Here is an 18,980-nt window from a genome sequence, read left to right as displayed (position 1 = left end):
TCACTGACTCTGTCTTCTGCCTGCTCACATCTGCTGTTGAACCCCTCTAGCATTTTATGTTTTTCATTTCAGCTATTGTACTTTTCAGCTCCAGAATTTCTGTGTGGTTCCTTTATATAACTTCTACTTCTTATTGTCATTCTCTATCTATTCATACATCATTTTCTTAATTCCCATTAGCTCTTTGTCTGTGGTTTCCTTTAGCTCATTGAATGTGTTTAATTGAATGTCTTTGGTAATTTCAATGTTTCCTCAGGGATAATGTCTATTAATTCTTTTTCTCCTATGAATGCACCGTATTTTTCTGTTTCTTTGTATTCTTTGTAATTTTGTTGTTGTTGAGAACTTGGCATTAAGTTTTTTTAAATGTTTACTTATTTTTGAGAGAGAGAGAGAGAGAGAGAGAGAGAGGGTGTAAGCAGGGGAGGGACAGAGAAAGAGGGAGACACAGGATCCTAACAGTCTCCAGGTTCCGAGCTGTTAGCACAGAGCCCGACGTGGGGCTCGAACTCACAGACTGTGAGATCATGACCTGAGCCGAAGTCGGAAGCTTAACCAACTGAGCCCCCCAGGTGCCCCGAGACCTTGGCATTTGAGTAGTATAGTATGGCAGCTCTGGACACTAGATTCTCCCCCATAAGGACTGGTTTTCTTGCTTGTTGAGGACTGCAGTTGTCCATTTGTATAGTGACTTTTCCAAACTATTTTCTGCAAAGTCTGTATTTATTTTTTAATGTTTTTCAAAGTCCGTATTTGTATGTGGTCACTGGAGAAGTTTCCGTTCTGATGTTTCTGCATCAGAGAAACCTGACCTGACAGAGAATTCCTTAAATATCTGGATTTAAAAACAAACAAACACACAAAAAACAAAAACAAAAGCAAAAAACATTGAACTGGCGTTGTGTATCTAAGTCCTCTGCTACATGTGGCCAGGGAAGCTGCTGGGGCTGGAGCTGAAACAAAGACAAGGTGTGCACTAGGTCCTCAAGAAACCCAGAGTAAGCAAAGTACACACACAGCCTCAGTCAGCCAGCTGCTCTCGGGACACGGGCTCTGTCCCCATGCCATGACAGGGATCAGGTGTGGTGGCTGGTTTGTGCACGCTGCTCACTCACAAGCCATCAGCAACCTCTCCCTTCTATAGCACTCCCCTGGCTGCTGTAACTGTCTGATCAGACTCCCCAGTTCCAAAATACAGCAGAATCTTGGATTGTGAGTAACTTATTCTGCGAGGGTTCTGCAAGATGAGCAAACATTTCTAACAATTTTAATTTGAAAATGAGGGGCGCCTGGGTGGCTCAGTCGGTTGAGTGTCCGGCTTCGACTCGGGTCATGATCTCGTGGTTCACAAGTTCGAGCCCCGCGTCGGGCTCTGTGCTGACAGCTCGGAGCCTGGAGCCTGCTTCCGATTCTGTGTCTCCCTCTCTCTCTGACCCTCCCCCCATTCATGCTCTGTCTCTCTCTGTCTCAAAAATAAATAAACGTTAAAAAATTTTTTTTTAAAAAAAAGAAAAACGAGTGATGTCTTGCAATACAAGTTGTACGTGACGCCAAATGGCACATGATCACAACTGAGCCAATGGTTCCTCTCTCTCTCTCTCTCTCTCTCTCTCTCTTTCTCTTTCTCTCCACCATTATTTGTGGTGTCCCCCAATCATTCTCTTTTCAGATGATAAGCCTCGTTGATTTCGGGCAAGGCAGGTATCAAAAAGACTGTGCTCCCTGCCTGTCTCCTTAGAACACTACAAAATAATCGGCAGGCACAGGGACAGAAGATTGGCTTTAGACCCACATAGACCTAGAGTATGGGATGGCCTGTGTTCTAAACTCTGACCCGGGGGCTAAAGCAACCTCTGGTAGCAAAAATAGCTACAAGTTATCGAATAGCGTGGATAGCCAAGAATCTTATCTGCACTGTCCTGTCCTGTCAACAGCGCTGTGAGGGAAGGAAATTGTTATCTCCACTTTACTGATAGGGAAACTGAAGCTCAGGAAATTAAGTGACTTGCCCAAGTCCTACAGGCAGAGAATGGCAGTCAGTCTTCAGGCAGTCAGTCCTCACAGTCCTGTTCTACCCCAGCACTACCCTGCCTCCCCCACAAGGGGTCCTGGAGGATCCATCACTCTGCCTACCAATGTGCAGAACCCTTCCTCTCCCTCACTCTCACTCTGCCCCTTTCTGCCCAGGCCTCCTGCCCCAGCCCCACCTGCTGTCAGAAGCAAGCCCTGGGCACTGCAGACCTCGGAGGCTGTGACGCTTCACCTGCCAGCTGAAGCTGAGGTCTCTGAACATTTCCAGCCTGGAAGCAGCTCCAGAGGCTATTTCCTGACCCCTGGTGTGTGCTTGGCCTTGACTGACCTTCTAGCACACCTGAGGTCAGGCTGACCTGGGGACCTTTCCCATGGGCCTCGGTTTCTCCACGTAAAAAGTGCCAGCCCTGAGTTCACAGGTCATTTGTGGTCCACATAAAGCATGTGGGACAGCAGACAGTGTGTGGAGGCCGCTGGGGGCTCGGTGTCATGACCCCTTATGTTCTGCGGCATCTAGGCTCAACTCCGCCTTGCTCTGTGCCTGGCACCCTCCCTCCCCTGGGCCCGGGCCGGCCCTCACACGAGGGCACAGCCAGTTTACCCCGCGGTAAGCAAACACTTGCAACACTGTGCTGACCTCCAGGCCCCGTTGCATCAGTGCAGAGAGACCCCGCACAGGTGCCCCTCGTGCTGGGTGCTCTGGCCCTGTTTTCTATCCCATGGGGATACAGGGTCAGCCAAGTTGAACAATTTGACTGTGAACCTCCATCCTTCAGAGCCTGGACTGAGTTCTTCTCAGGAGACCTCCCCTTAGGACCTGCCTGTCCTCCCAGGCTGGCACTGGCCAAGCCTGTGAAGGGTGAAGAATCCAAGAGAGAGAGCGAGGTGGAAGCCACTGTGTCTCTGACGGCCTCGCCTCAAAAGTCACACTGCCATTTCTGCAATATCCTCGTACTTACACAGGCTAGGCCTACTCAGCATCAGTGGGGACCGCACAGGGGGCAAATGACAGAGGAGGGCTGGTTGGAGGCCCTCTCGGAGCCAGCACATTCTCTTTAGAGAGTGTGTCACGGGCATCTTTCCACGCCAGCAAAGGCAGATCAGTCCTACCATCTTCCGTGACTCGTGAATGTAGCGTAACTGATTGAACTGGTTCCCTGTACTTGGATATGTGGGTCACGTGCCACTTTTTGTTTGTGTGTGCCACTTTTGATCCTAGAACCTCTATCACTAAACATGTCAGATTATTTCCTAGAGATAAATTAAGAAGAAAATGAAATAGTGCTGTTGCTCCGCTTTCTGAGTGATCAAGGGATGAGAATGGTTTCCTGTGACCCTGTTCTGTCACATGTCCTGCTGCCTCTCCCCATTAAGGGGGGGAGCCCACTGTCGGGCAGCTCTGCACTGTTGTTGTTTTTAAGAACCCTTAAGCAGAAACTATGTTTATCCACTCCTCTTTAGGACCACCTGTCCCTCATAAGCCATTGTCTCTGAGGTCCAGCCTTTCCAGGACCTTCTTCTCTGGACAGGTCAGACCCTCATGTGGAGTCCAGTACTGAGCCATTTGGTGTCACCTCCGCATCTAAAGAGGAAGCAGTGACATGGGGCAACTGGTGGTGCATAGGAGGGCTGGGAGTCTGGCTCCGCAGGACTGACTGGTGTGGGGACGTTGGGACCTTCTTCCTGCCACACTGGACACCCAGAATGCAAGGAGGTGGCCCCAGGAACGGGCTCTGGGGAAGGATGCAAGCTGGTCAGAGTGCAAGCTAGAGAGGGCAGAGCAAGTCCGACAGACTAGAAAGGTGGAGGCCTTGTCCACCCCTGCCTCCAGGAGGAGAGAGCCAGAGGACCCGGAGCCTCTTCCCAGGTGCTGTGCACAGGAGAAGGGCAGCTGGTCCAGAAGCCCTGCCCCATCCAAACCTGGAACGAGTGCCACTGCCTCGCACACACAGAAAAAACAGTGGCTCAGAGCCAGGGACTGGTGGGTCAGTGACCCATCACACTTGGGTATAGTGAAGGCGCTTTCGCTCTATTTTAGGAAAGGGATTGATCTTGTCAAGATTTTCTTCTGGGTGACCGCACTGGCCATTGGCGGGAGAGCCTGGCATTCTGTCCACCCACCATCCCTAACCCTAATCACTCAGGAGCCCCTGCTAATTTTAGCATGGCCTGGCAGGTGCCACGGGGCTTGACAAGTTCACTCCGCGGGCGGGGGGCGCTGTGCACCATCCAGCATCCAGAGCCAGTTCCATCCTGGACCTTGCAGGCCCAAAACCCAAGAATGACCTCCTGACCTTTAGAGGCAAGTTTTGACAGTTTGGAGGCAGTTTACGGTTTACAAGCCCGGAAGGAAACAAGTATTTGTCACCTGGGGGGATGGCCCTGGGCTCTCCACCCGGCAGACGGTCCCCCCACCTCCCCGCCCCCTACCTCCCACCTACCTCCCCGCCCTCTACCTGCCACCTACCACCCGGCTCCTTCACAGCTCACCCCACTTCTTCTCCCGCCCCGCCCCCGTCCCCGGGCTCCGCTCTCATTGGCCCGAATGAGGTCTTGCGCACGCCCACGGACCAATCCTGCGGCTGATTGGCCGAAGGGACACGCCCGCACCCCACCCCCAGAGGAGGGGAGGGGAGCCTTGAGCATCCAGCTCCCTGGGGGGTCTGCCTAGGCCAGGCGAGGGTCTGGTCCCCACCTTCTCTCCCGCCTACCCGGGAGCAGCACAGCCCTACCCCCACCCCACCCCCACCCCCGGAGCATAGGAAACGCAGGTCGGACCCCTCTTCAGATGAAAGTCCGCCAGGGATCCCCTGTCCCCCCCTCTGGCCTGTGCGGGCCAGGCTCTTCCCTGCCCCTCCATGTGTGGGGGGCTCTCCACTGCGGTTTCCTGCCCCCCAGCGTGCTGACCACCAGCCCTGGCACATCCGAGGACTGGAGGCCACATGGACTAGTCCTGTCCCCTCCCCAGAATCACTGGGCAGCTAATCCCCACACCACTGTGCAGAGGTCGTGGACACCGCCCCACGGCCTTGTCCCCGCGCCTGTTGTCAGCCCTGACCCCAGGCAGGCCCCGTTTGCCCTCTGCCCTGACCGACCTGGTGGCAGTGGGCAGAATATTTCAGCAGCTGCCTGCTGGGCTCAGTAGGTGCAGAAGCCCCGGGCAGTCTGCTGAGGGCAGCTCTTTGGCAAGGTGGCCCACACCTGCCCAGGTGGACCTCAATCTCCAGGGCTGCTGCCCTCCCTGCCCCTCAGCAGGTAGGAGTGTCCCCACCTCCCCAAAATCCTACCTCTTGGCCCCTCGGAGAGATGGCAATGGATGCCACGAGGAGCCAGACCCAGATGCCCTTGAATCTGGTGAGGGTCATCCCAGAGCCACGAGGGTGGTTCCTTGGGGGCACACAGGGCAATGGGTTCAGCAGAGTCGGGTGGTGCTGTGCCCCTGGAAAGAGGCATCTGGGCCAAGAGGCAGCTGTGCCTGTCACTGGCCCTGTCACTGCCTATCCTGACACCCATGGTGCAGACTTGCCAGGAGGGGTCTCTAGGGTACTTGCTCCTGTGCCAGCAGGCTGAGACTGCTGTAGGCCCCTGAGAGTCAGGGACTGAGGACCCTGAGCCCGTCCCAGCGCTCTGGAGGGCAGTGGGGGCCCTGCCACGTGTCCAGCTGCAGCCTGGCCCCTGTGTTCGTGGGACCTCGGCGGCTGTACACACAGTGGGCAACCCTGGGCCAGTTGCCCACATATTCCTGAGGAAAAGGATCCCCAGTGCCAGTCCCAGGCCTACCATGAGGACCAGAAGAACCAGTTGGACATGCCCCCGAGTTGGAGAGCACTGGGCAGTCTGTCTTCCTGCAGAGCCCAGGCCAGGGCGCCAGAAACACTGCCTGGAACGTGGGGGAGACAATCAGCAAGAGACCCCCCCCCTCCATGTTTGGGTATAGACATGAGCCCTAGTGATGTGTCCTGTGGCCTCCTCGCAAGCAGGGGGTGGGTGGTAGTTGTGGGGAAAAGGGGGACAGGCTCTGTGTGAGCTTTGTTCTCCCAAGGCTGGGTCTGGAGGGGCAGGCAGCTTCCTGGAGCTTCTCAGGCAGCACCATGACTTTCCCAGGCAAGTCTTTTAAGCCAGTGTGACTGACAGCAGCATGACACCCGTAGGAGACTTTTGTAGTGGGGTCTGGACCCTGAAATTGGGCAGGAAGCAGCCCAGTGGGGTGGGGAGGTGGGCCCCCGGCTGGCGCCGTGGGCTGGGGAAAGTGTCCTCATTTGTAAGAACAGGGACCCCTACGGTACCTGGGTCCTGGGGTGATTTTGCAGGATAAGGGAGAACTGCAGAAGCTCTGAGCAGGGCCTGGTCTGGGATGTTCCCAAGGGGTCTGTGAGGCAGACTCCCACCCCATGACTTGAGCCCCACCCATGTCCCCCAGACACTTAGCCTTGAGGGTGGAGGGGGCTGTGCAGGTCAGAGCCCCTTCTGTCAGGGTTGGGTGCTGACAACATGTGGCATCTGCGGGCCCTGATGCGTCTGAGGGGTGTGCACCTCCCACAGTGAGAGGCAAGGTCAGCTGGAGGCCAGTGTCAGCTTGCGGCCAGCCAGAGTATTGGACCACTGCCACAGACCCTCCCAGCATCCCTCCCCAGCCTGTACCCCCAGGAACAGGGAATGAACACAGCAGGGTGGGCAGGGGAATGAATGGGTCCCCACGGTCCTGCGGTGTGGACAGTGCTGGACCCCGCAGTGCCCAGCTTGGGCAGGGCATGCTGCGCTGGCAGGTGACCCCGTGTTCCCTGCATGCCCCACATTGCCAGACATGGGCCTCCACACCACACACCCTGCCCAAACAGTGGCCGCCCCAAGACCTACAGTTACAGAAATGCCATCAGAAATCCAGATTTGCCTGGGAAAGTGCCTGTATTTAAACGTTGGCAGCAAATTTAAGTTTTTGAGAATATTGCACTGGACAAATGAAACCCACATTGATGCAACTTTATTTACAGAATGGAATCAGGTTCTAGTGAACAAACATCACCTCACGGGTTCACTCCCCCTCAGACAAGGGGCTTCCTTACCTTGCACTGTCCCCTCCCTCCCCTGCTGTGTTCTGTCCTCTCCCTGCTGTGCAGTATCCCCCTCTACTGTGTGCTGTCCCCTCCCTGCTGTGCAGTGTCCCCTCCCCTCCCTGCTGTGCAGTGTCCACTCCCTACTATGGGCTGTCCACTCTCTGCTGTGGGCTGTCCCCTTCCTGCTGTGTGGTGTCCCTTCCCCTCTCTGCTGTGCAGTGTCCCCCCTACTGTGCACTGTCCCCTCCCCTCCCTGCTGTGCACTGTCCCCTCTACTGTGCACTGTCCCCTCCCCTCCCTGCTGTGCACTGTCCCCTCCTTGCTGTGTGGTGTCTGGGAAGGGACGGCAGGGACAGGAAGGTCTGGGTGACATGGGGTCTTCTAGAGTCCCAACCGGCCAAGCACCATGCTGTTGCAGAACAGGATCTTGGACAGAAGTTGCTGGGTGGAATGAAACATTAGTAAGTCCAGGTTGCTCTTTGACCAGGTGTGTGACTTCCTGTGATCTCTGGGGTTCCACAGAAGGATCTTTCTAGAGGACCTAGAAGCCGGCCAGCCAAGCTGGGGTTTCACCCGATGTCAGTGGCAGGCAGCCAGGTGGGCCTGGACACAGAGGGTGAAAAGCCCCTCCTGTACTGGGCTCCAGCCATGCCAAGTGTGTGTGTGGGGGGGTGTCACAGCAAATGGGCCGGGACGCGGCCCAGCAGGGCTTGAGGCTGGACCTGCGCAGGGTCTGCCTCTGTTTCGCGGAGTCTGCGATGTCTTACAGTCGGTCCCTGGGACAATTCTGTGTCGGGAAGCCGCCCAACAGCCTCTTGAGGGCCTCAGACAGCAGCTCTTGCATGTGCGGCCTCCGGTGCTGGCCAGGAAGCGAGCTGGCTGACGCACCTGCACTTGAGGTTCTTAGAGCCTTCGCTCCATCTGGAAGATGAGCAGCTGCTGGTGGCTGCTCCCCGTGCTCTGTGACGCTGTGACACTGATGCTGTGACGCTGTGGTGCTGTGACACTGTGATGGGATGGGAGGCAGCTTATGTGGTGCACTCAGCTCCAGGCACGGCGTGTTGGCAGAATTCTGCAAATGTTAATGTTTCTACTCCTTCCTGGCACTTTACGTTTGCGAGACTGCAGCCCCAGGCCTCTGCGAACGCGCCTGGATCGCTTCCCAAACGGTGAGAGCGGTGAGGGCGGTGAGGGCGTCTAGCGCTGTGCCCTGGAGAGACAGCCTCGGGCAGGGACAGCCTGGAGCCGCAAATGGCCCTGCAAACACTGGTGTGTGGTTCTGTGTCTAGTCACAAAATTTATTCAGCCCCATCCCTTTGTGACATTCCCTGGGCTCAAACTCTAAGTATGGAGACTCGAAGGGTCCTAAGGGAATGTCACTCGAAAGGAGACATGGTCCCTAAGCAAAGGTCTGTGTCCATCAGAAATGCTGTCGGGTGCAGGGAATGAAAGCCCTGCCTTAACTGCGGCTTTCGGTGATCAGTGTTCGCTCCCCCATCACTGCCTGGAGGTGGGTGGGTGCAGAGCCAGCCAAGATCCGCGACCCCCTCAGGCGGGGCCGCCCTGCCTCTCTTCCCACTGTGGGTGGTCTGCCAACAGCTCTTCCCTCAGCCTCGCCTCCGCCTTGCTACAGGGCAGCTGCTCTGGTGCCGGTCATCACACCCTTATAAACCTGCATTCACAGAATGGAGGGGCACTGACCTTCCAGGAAGGGACGGTCCTGCTAAAGCCAGGCTTCTCTCCCTGTCATTGGCTGGAACTGGGCCACCTGCTTGACGCTCAACCAGATCCCCAGCAAAAGGGCGCAGGATAGCTGTGCTTGGCTTAGCCCCATCACAGGCTGTCCCTGGGGCCTGGGGAGGCACTGCCTTCCTCGAATGTGCTACACCTGTGCCTCCGTGCACACTGCTCCCCTCAGTCCCTGGGCATGGATTCGTAGAGGCAGGATGACCAGAGCTTTCTGGCGGTAATGCCAGCTGCCCGCTGGCCGCCAGACAGGCTCCCAACAGGCTCTTGCAGCCATGTCCCACTCACTGTCCTGGGCGGCACTTTCCTCCCCCCACGGCAGGCATCTGCAGTACCGAGGGGGGCTGCCCTGTCTGCACCCCACCCTTCGGCATCCCTCAGGCCACACGTGTTGAGGGACTGCTCTCGGAACTCTGCTGTTTTCATCTGGGACCCAGGGCCGGAGGACGAGGGAGGCCCTTGGTGCGTGTGGGACCCCTGCACCCCCAGCTGCCCTCACCCGCCCAGCTGCCCTCACTCCCCCCAGCTGCTCTCTCCCCCCAGCTACCCCTCCCCCCACAGCTGCTCTCTCTCCCCAGCTGCCCTCACCCCTCCAGCTGTCCTCACCCCCCCAGCTGCTCTCACCCCCCCAACTGCCTTTCCCCACTAGCTGCTCTCTCCCCCCAGCTGCCCTCACCCCTCCAGCTGCCCTCACCCCCAGCTGCTCTCACCCCCTCAACTGCCTCTCCCCCCTAGCTGCTCTCTCCCCCCAGCTGCCCTCACCCCTCCAGCTGCCCTCACCCCCAGCTGCTCTCACCCCCTCAACTGCCTCTCCCCCCTAGCTGCTCTCTCCCCCCAGCTGCCCTCACCCCTCCAGCTGCCCTCACACCCCCAGCTGCTCTCACACCCCCAGCTGCTCTCACACCCCAACTGCCTCTCCCCCCCAGCTGCTTTCACCCCTCCCAGCTGCTCTCACTGCCCCCCAGCTGCCCTCTCCCCCCCAGCTGCTCTCTCCCCCAGCTGCTCTCACCCCCTCCACCTGCCCTCATGCCCCCAGCTGCCCTCACCCTCCCAGCTGCTCTCACCCCCCCCCAGCTGCTCTCACCCCCACCCCCGCAGGCAGAGCAGATCCTGGCCGACTTCCAGCTGCAGGAGGCCGACTTGAAGAAGGTGATGTGGCGAATGCAGAAGGAGATGGCGCGAGGCCTGCGGCTGGAGACCCACGAGGAGGCCAGCGTGAAGATGCTGCCCACCTACGTGCGCTCCACCCCGGAAGGCTCTGGTACCGAGGCCCGGGACAGGCAGGGGCGGGACCCACTGGGGAGCTGGTAGCTCCTCACCTGGAGGCGGCTGTCCCTGGTCCCAGGGAGCAGAGGCAGCCAGAGTCCGTGCTGACAGCTCGGACTGTCCCCAGAGGCTCAGGACGGCTCCACTGGCCCAACCCTGCATCTTAAGGATAACTGCCCCCTGCCGCCACCTCAGGAAAACTGTTTTTGTCATCTCGAGAAACCGGTTCTCTGTGGTCAGTGGGGGGAACCCCAAGCCCAATCCTGAGTCTGGGCCCTTCACTAGGCCTTCACTTGGGCCCTGGGCTTGGCGTGACTTTGTCTGAGGCAGGGGACTCCCACTGACTTCCCTAGCTCACCTTTGACTCTAGGGATCCCCAGATGCCTGGCGCCAGCAGCCCCTTGTCCAGCTCCTCTGAGCCCCACCCTGCCCTCCTCTCCTTCCCTCCCTGGTCTTGGGGTCCTGCCGGCTGGCACCCAGAGGCTGATGTGTTTCTCCCTGTGGCTGCAGAAGTTGGGGACTTCCTCTCCCTGGACCTGGGCGGCACCAACTTCAGGGTGATGCTGGTGAAGGTGGGGGAGGGCGAAGAGGGGCAGTGGAGCGTGAAGACCAAACACCAGATGTATTCCATCCCCGAGGACGCCATGACGGGTACTGCTGAGATGGTGAGCAGTGAGGGGCAGGGGCTGGGGGGCTGGGGGCTGGGGGGCCAGGGTGGGGGCTGGGCATCAGGGGCCAGGGGCCCGTGGGGCTGGGGCCAAGGCGCTGGGGCTGGGAGGCCAGAGGACTGGGGATGGGGACCAGGGGGGGTCAGGGGCCTGGGGAGCTGGGGGCCAGGGGCTGGGATCAAGTCTGCCTGGGATCTCAGCACTCCCTCATCCTGGCAGGACGGCCTACCTGTCCACCAGGGGCAGGGGCACCTATTGGCAGGAGAGCTACTCGGCCTCAGAGGGCCCAGGGAGGGGGCTGAGTGGCCACCAGGCATGGCCCCAGCAGGTCACATTCCTGCCCAGTTTTCCAGAAAGGCCAGACATGTGACAGCAGCTGCGGGAACACGCCCCTCCAATGGGCACACAGCCCATTCTGCCGTCTCCCTATGTGTCACCCCATCACCTTCCACCAGCATGGACATCAAGTGGGGTGATTGCAGTCATCACGTCTGTCCATGGTGGGGGGACTCAGGAGAGGGTGCAGAAGTACAATGAGCCCTTGGGGGAGGTGGGCAGAGGCAGAGGGTTTCAAGGCAGGAGTCCCGTGGCAGCCTGGGCCTCACCACACCCCTGCATGCTGTGGGACTGGACGTGAAACAAGGCAGCAGGGATGGTGCGGATGCCTCCTGCAGCCCCAGCTGCCAGCAGGGGGCAATACCCAGTGCTGCAGACAGGCCCACATGGGCAGGCTGGAGGCCAGCGGGTGGTGGAGACAGAAATCAGCATTACGGCCAGGGCTGTGCCTCTGTCCAGAGTCTGCGGCTGGATGTCACTGGGTCCGCCGGGAGGGACAGGCTGACAGTGCACGGCCTTGGGCAGGAGTCCCGCAGCAGGGGTCCCGCAGCCAGCTCTCCCATGGCTGACGGCCAGCTTGCTGTGTGTCCTCCAGCTCTTTGACTACATCTCTGAGTGCATCTCCGACTTCCTGGACAAGCACCAGATGAAGCACAAGAAGCTGCCCTTGGGCTTCACCTTCTCCTTCCCCGTAAGGCACGAGGACATCGACAAGGTGGGGCAGGTGCAGGGCCAGGGGCGGAGGGCCCCCATGAACCCCGCCGTGCCTTCACGTGCAGCCCCCCTTTGGGGAAGAGCCTTGGTCCAACCCATGGCTCCATCACTTACCTTTCGGGAGACTTTGGGAACCGGTTACACGGCTGATGCTGTCTGCCTTAGTCCCCCAGCGCCCTACAGGCCGGCAGCACCATCACCCATCAGAGATCAGGAGACAGGCTCAGGAGGCGGTGCTGGGGCTCAAACACAGACTACCAGACACCAGCACAGCTGTGTAGCACCACAATGGGCTGAGGCTTCCCCTACGTGCACACACGTGAAGTATACACACACGTGCATTATAGACGCTATGTACACATGTACGTGTCAACCATACACGCACATATACACGCAGGTCAATTACACGTACACACCAACACACGTTGGTTACACACGTGCATACACATGTGTGTACATCATACATACGTACACCCATCAACTGTGTGCCCTGAACAGGTGCACACACACCAACTACATGTGTACACATGTAAGTTGCACACATTAAGTGTAAACATGTTGCACACACATATGGCCTCTCAGAGACAAGCCAGCTCGGTACTTCCGGCAGGAACGGCATCCCATGCTGGTCTCCCAAGCCCCCTCCCCACAGCACACCAAGGGCCAGATGGTACCTTCTCATGCCTGAGGGGGCGTCCTGGGGGACATGAACCCTAGCTCCATATGGGGCTGCTCTCCTCAGGACCTCATCCCTACTCTGGGAGGATGCCTCTGGGCTTGACAGTATAAACACTGTCACAGTGGCTGGAACCCAGCCTTGCAGAAATAGGAAATACTCATAGAGAATGCTTCTCAAACTTATGGGTCCGCTTGGAGCCTGTTTCTTGCACTGTGCAGCGGGAGACCCTCACCCTGCCCCCAGTGTCCATCAGGAGCCACAAGACCTCACCTCTTCCCTCAGGGCATCCTCCTCAATTGGACCAAGGGCTTCAAGGCCTCAGGAGCAGAAGGGAACAACATCGTGGGGCTCCTACGTGATGCCATCAAACGGAGAGGGGTGAGGTGGCTCCCCATGACTGACCTGGGACCTCCCTCCCCTCAGGCCAGGATGCCAGGGAGGGCCTTCTGGGCATCCTTCACCTGGCTGGACACCAGCCCCATCACTGCTGCCTCTGTGCCTCCTGGCAGGACTTTGAAATGGACGTGGTGGCGATGGTGAATGACACTGTGGCCACGATGATCTCCTGCTACTATGAAGACCGCCGGTGTGAGGTTGGCATGATTGTGGGTAAGGATCCATGCCCTGCCCTGCCCTGTCTGGGGGCCTTGGCCTCCACGAGAGACAGAGCAAGGCTGTGCACCCCTGCTGGCCTTGGTCTCCAGGCCTGAGGACTGAGCAGTCAGTGATGGTCAGAGCAGGGTCCCTGTGCCAGGCAGAAACCCCAGAGGTGACAGGGTCTGGGGTGGTCTCGGGGAGATGCAGGGGTGTCCTGGGTGCAGCCAGTGCTCACTGCTGATGCACAGCACTGCACGGCACAGCAGCTATACATCTGTCGGGCTCATCAGGGTTTAATCACACCACCTTGTCTGGCAAATCGACCAAACTGGACACATTTGTCCAAGTGGACGAGGGTTAGCACAAGTGATGTCATCCCTTCCTGGACGGTCTTCCTGTGGCCCAGAGCAGCCGGCCTGTCCCACCCCGAAGTGAAGGCCGGTGCTGGGAGTGGAGGCAGCTCTGGCCCAGTGGGCCTTCCACACCGGCCTCAGGACTTCCCAGAAGTTCCTGAGGCCTCAGGAGTGTTTGCTGAGGATCAATCCCATTTGATTACTTATCTACTGGGCACACAGGCTACTCGAGTGTCCTGCAGCCTCCAGGCTCTGGGTCCCCAGAAAGTCAGTGGCAAAGTTGTTTGCTTCACTGGGCCCTTCAGAGCCAGACCTGCAGCTTGTCTGTGCCCCCAGGAACCCACTTCCAGCCATACACACATCCTCACCTTCAGCCTGACCGCTTCGTCCCTCTTTTTGTTTCTCACATCTTCTGCTTCCGTTCTTGACTTTCAGATGGCAAGCTGCCTCTGAGTTCACCAACGGAACAGAGGCTGCAGGAACCTGCTGTCCTGGCTCTCCCCTTCGGAGCTGCCCAGGGCAGCTGAGTGGGGGCACAGTTCCCCAGGACACCCGGCTTGGTGCCTGAGCCCTGCAGCTGCTGCCCAGCACAGACGGCAGAGGGGGCCTGTGCTCACAACCACCCTGCAAACACTCTGCTCAGGGCTTAAACGCATGTTTGTGGGGTGCCTGGGGGGCTCAGTTGCTTGAACCTCAACTCTGATCCCAGAGGCGTCAGGCTCTGAGCTAAGCATGGGGCCTGCTTGGGACATATTCTCTTTCTCTTTCTCTCTCTCCCCCTCTGCCCCTCCCCTGCTCATATGCTCTCTCTCTAAAAACCAAACCAAAACAAATATGTTTATGATAATTACCAGAGTCCAAAAATCGGGATAATGCACATCAAAGTCTGGGTTTCTGGGTTTTTTCCTACAAAAAACTGGAAGGGCCTGCATTACTGGGCCCCCATTCCCCCTGGGCAGCTCCACCAACTAGCATTTGAGATGATGTCCCTGATGGCTTTAGGGGCGTGCTGCCCATACAGTCACCCTCAGAAACCATTTTGCAACTTGATAATTTATCACCAAAGGACACCACCTTTTCACTCTGCAAGGGACTCTGCAAATTACAAATCCCAGAACCAGCGCCATGTGCAGTAACCCACGTGCTGCTCCCTGGGGCCCAGGCTGTGCCTTACTCACCTCTGAGTGCCCCTGAAAACAGGGCCCAGAGAAGCTCAAGCACATGCAGGGAAAATACAGGAAAGCAAGGCTGGTGCACAAACAGAATAAAACCATAACCCCACACACCTCTAGGTGGCAGAGTGCTTGGACACATTTCATGGAGTCCTCCCAAGTCCCCGGGTAATAGGAGGAGAAGGTGTCACCATCCCTTCCTGAGGAAGGGGAACAAGCCCAGAGAAGTGGCCTCATTTGTGCCATGTCACACAGCAAACCCAGGTCTTCTAGTGCCTGGGAGAGCCGCCTTTCCATTAAGGCGTGCAATGCAGTGGCGGGTGTGGAGGGCTCCCGGAAGACCCGGCCACAGGGGGCTTCCTGCAGGGTGGGGGTGGAGAGGCGGGTTCGGGGGGGGGGGGGGCTGACCCCGCGCCCCCCACAGGAACAGGCTGCAATGCCTGCTACATGGAGGAGATGCACAACGTGGAGCTGGTGGAAGGGGACGAGGGCCGCATGTGCGTCAACACCGAGTGGGGCGCCTTCGGGGACTCCGGAGAGCTGGACGAGTTCCTGCTGGAGTACGACCGCGTGGTGGACGAGAACTCCCTGAACCCCGGGCAGCAGCTGTAAGGACTACCCCTCCCCCTCGTCCTGCCCCTGCAGGCAGATGACGGGCTTGTTTTTAAACAACTCGGGGGCGGTGGGGGGAATCAAACCGACCATGCCTTCGCCAGCTGGCTCCTCTCTCCTTTGGCTCACACGCACCCTGTGAACCCGGAACAGTAGAGATGTGAAGGGTTAGTCCGCAGAAAGAGCGGCTGTGAGCGGATGAGCCGGGCTCTCCCCCGGCCGGCAGGTGACCACCAGCATAGGGCGGCTCTGAGACCCCCAAGCAACGGGTTCAGCCCAGAGTTCCCCAGAGTAGACCTCTGTTCACGTTCACAGGATGTACAGTAGGGTTTCGCAGAAGGCTGCGGTGTAGCCTGGACAGCTCTAAACCGGCCGCGCAGAACCTGAGTCGTTGCTCTCCTAATTCTTGAGCTTCGTCTCTGGCCCTCATGACCTCCGCTCTGTCAGTCGTACCCAGTGTACTTACCGATGAAAATACGCGGGCTCACAAATGCGGAGCACGTACGCGCCAGCTCTGCGCACACCAGGGCGCAGGGCCCAGGGCCGCGAGCGGTGGCCGAGGCCCCAGGCTGGTCACCAGTCCCTCCGCGCCCGAGTTTCTGTAACCGCACCGGTACTGGGCGGTGAACGCAGCACCCATCACACGGCGGTGGGGGTGGGACGATGCCTGGGCCTCAGAGGGGCTGGACCGAGGGGCAGGGTGCAGAGGCCCCAAACCCAGGTTGATAAATGAGGGAACAGGTAGGAACCCGGGCTTGCACGCAGTGTCAAGTGCCCCACCTGGCCCTCCTCGTGGCTGCGCGTGGGGACCTCCCTGGGGCAGCTGAGCACCGCACCCTCTCCCCCACTCCCCCGCCCCCGGCTGCGGGAGATGACCCGGCCGCCCTCTGTGCAGATACGAGAAGCTTATCGGCGGCAAGTACATGGGCGAGCTGGTGCGGCTCGTGCTGCTGAAGCTCGTGGACGAGAACCTGCTCTTCCGCGGGGAGGCCTCGGAGCAGCTGCGCACGCGCGGCGCCTTCGAGACGCGCTTCGTGTCGCAGGTGGAGAGGTGCGCGGGGCGCGAAGGGCTCGGGGCGGCATCCAGGGAGCGGGGCGCAGGGGGCTCGGGGCAGGATTCCAGGGGCGGGGCGCAAGGAGCGCAGGGGGCTCGGGGCGGGGCGCAGGGGGCGAGGTCTGGGGGCGGGAGCGCAGTGGAGCCCACTCCTGGGCAGCTGATGCGACCCACGCGCCCCCTCTATGGCTCCGCACCGCCGTGGACGTCGTCTCACTTGATCCACGCAACAGCCTCGAGGCGCGCCTGTGTAGCCAAGGTTAGAGCGGAGACCCTGGGCTTAGAGAGAGGCGCAGTGACCAGCTTACTGCTGGTCCCTGATGGAATCGGACCCGCCCCTCTCCGGAGCCCGAGCCCCAAGCGCTTTGCCTGGGTGAGGTGGGCAGGGGAGGGGTAGAGGCCGCCGCCGCAGGGGTCGGGGTCGGGCCGGCCCGGGGCCGAGCGACCCTCCTGCGACGCCCTCCCCTCCGGCCGCCCCTGCCCCGCAGCGACTCGGGCGACCGCAAGCAGATCTACAACATCCTGAGCACTCTGGGGCTGAGGCCCTCAGCCACCGACTGCGACATCGTGCGCCGCGCCTGCGAGAGCGTGTCCACACGCGCCGCGCACATGTGCGCCGCGGGGCTGGCGGGCGTCATCAACCGCATGCGCGAGAGCCGCAGCGAGGACGTGATGCGCATCACCGTGGGCGTGGACGGCTCTGTGTACAAACTGCACCCCAGGTGAGCGCGCGCACGTCTGCCCTTCCCGTCGGGCCCCCGCGGCCCTCCTGGGTGCGCGTCCTGAGGGCGCGACGCAAGCGGAAACGAGCTATCCCGGGACCCAAGGGTTATCTCCTCGTCTGCCAGACGAGGAGGAGGGAGGGTCCCCTAGGCTTACCCCCTCCGCGTGCTGCGTGCACCGTGAAGCTGAGCTGCTCTGAAGAGGCGGGGTGGGGGGGGGGCGGCGTTTCGGGAGTGCAAAGACAGGGGGCGCCAGCCCTGCTTCCCCTGCTCAGCTTCAAGGAGAGGTTCCACGCCATCGTGCGCAGGCTGACGCCCAGCTGCGAGATCACCTTCATCGAGTCGGAGGAAGGCAGCGGCCGAGGCGCCGCCCTGGTGTCCGCGGTGGCCTGTAAGAAGGCCTGCATGCTGGGCCAGTGACGACAGAGGCCACGAGGCAAGGAGGAGGCAGGGCTCGCTGGACCTGGGCTCCTGGGGACTCGCTCCCCACAGGAGCCCCCAGCCTGGCCCAGTGAGGAGGTCTCTTCGTTGTAAGGACCTGGACGCCTCGCTTTCCATCCCCGTGGTGACCCTGGAAGATGCGGAAAGGCCCGCGGGGAGGAGGGGACGGGGAATTGCAGCGCCCAGGGCAGGCCTCTTGCCTCAGAGGCAGTTGGTGGGACAGCCCAAAGCCCTGACTGGGTTGGGAGCTGAGATGAGCAGGAATGGAGACCACCCCCCCCCCCAAATCCCCCACCTATCCTGCTGGAATCAAGGACCCACACAGAGGGGAGCTGCTCACTCAGGACTTTGTTGCATTTCTGTACTGCCTGCCTCTTGGCGCCTTTGGCCATGTCAGCCTCCCGTGGGCCCTGCTCTGGACCCTGCGGTGGCATGGGGACTCAGCCCACTGGGAATGCAGCCCTGCTGACCTGGATGGACCTAGACCCGGGTTCCACAGGGGTCCCAGGCTGCCAGCCACCCGGGCCTGGCTGTTTTCCTGCCTGGTGGGGGTTGGGAAGTGGGAGAGGATGGGCTCCAGGACCGGTTCCACAGTGGAGGCAGCTTGTCCCTGAGGCCTGGAGATGGTGGCTTTTGTGCTGTCCTATTGCCATCCACCAGTGGTTTGTGGTTTTGGGATGCACCCTCACAGGGGGTGCAAGACACAGAGCCCCTACAGCCCCTGCCCAGAGGGACCCAGGAGGAAGAGGAGCCCCCCACACTCCCACCCACCGGCAGGCCTGGGAGCACCTCTGTGATGGAGTCTTCAGCTCCCATGGGGCTGGCCTGGAGAGAAACCTCGGGCAGCACTCAGCACCCAGGGACCCCAGGCCTCCCTCTTCCCACCAGATCTCCATGTGCCACACCAACCTCTCATGCCCAACCTGGGACTGTGTGGTTTTTTAAATAAAAGTTGTAAAAATTTAGAACGTGGCCTTGACCAGTGTTCTCTGATGTCTGTGCATACTGGCTGTGGGACAGTAGGGAGACCTGATCACATGCACACAGACACTTGCAAGCCTAGGTATGTCTTGGAATTCACACCCCCCCCCCTCCGGCCTTGATGGGGAGTGTGCAGTGACACACAGACCTAAGAGTTAGAAATGAGGTGGCATTGGCGGGTGGTGGGGGTAGGTGCTGCATTGCCCCGGCTGGCTGCCTGTGGGGACGTGGGTGTGGACCCACTGTATCTGCTCACTCAGCAGCTCTGTGGTGTCTGAGAGCCCCAGGGAGGGGCTTCGAGGAGTTAGGGGCCAGGGCACTGCTCTGGGAAGTGGGCCGGGCTGCTCCTGCTTCCGGTCGGTCTCTGCAGGGGTCCCCTTGGATCCACTTGGGTTGTGACAGGGATGGGGTGAGGGGGGAAGGGGTTGCTGAGGTGCCTGCAGTGCTCCTGGGTGAGGCCTGTTTTGAGTTAGCTGAGCCCAGGGCCTGACACTGCCGACTCTCACCTTAGCCCGGTTACCTACAAACGCATTTACAGGATTAGAACATATGCT

At 59.6% G+C, this 18,980-nt stretch overlaps 1 protein-coding gene across 1 annotated transcript; it reads left to right on the top strand.

The window, feature by feature from the left end:
* Window positions 1-5,337: 5,337 nt before the first annotated feature.
* On the top strand, window positions 5,338-17,424 carry GCK (glucokinase). The gene is made up of 10 exons (XM_030294520.1): window positions 5,338-5,385; window positions 9,930-10,092; window positions 10,608-10,762; window positions 11,697-11,816; window positions 12,777-12,872; window positions 13,004-13,103; window positions 15,041-15,224; window positions 16,124-16,279; window positions 16,771-17,004; window positions 17,280-17,424. The coding sequence occupies exons 1-10, from the start codon at window positions 5,338-5,340 to the stop codon at window positions 17,422-17,424; spliced, it is 1,401 nt and encodes a 466-aa protein (XP_030150380.1).
* Window positions 17,425-18,980: the final 1,556 nt, after the last annotated feature.

Source organism: Lynx canadensis, chromosome A2 (genome assembly GCF_007474595.2).
Source record: "Lynx canadensis isolate LIC74 chromosome A2, mLynCan4.pri.v2, whole genome shotgun sequence".
NCBI lineage: Eukaryota > Metazoa > Chordata > Mammalia > Carnivora > Felidae > Lynx > Lynx canadensis.
This window is presented reverse-complemented; position numbering and strand designations above follow the sequence as displayed.

Bases quoted from the DNA above. Each gene is read 5' to 3' on its own strand.
- GCK (XM_030294520.1), top strand. From the start codon at position 5,338: ATGGCAATGGATGCCACGAGGAGCCAGACCCAGATGCCCTTGAATCTG. The intron at 11,817-12,776 runs GTGGGGCAGGTG...CTCTTCCCTCAG, and splicing joins GGCACGAGGACATCGACAAG to GGCATCCTCCTCAATTGGAC. The intron at 17,005-17,279 runs GTGAGCGCGCGC...TCCCCTGCTCAG, and splicing joins GTGTACAAACTGCACCCCAG to CTTCAAGGAGAGGTTCCACG.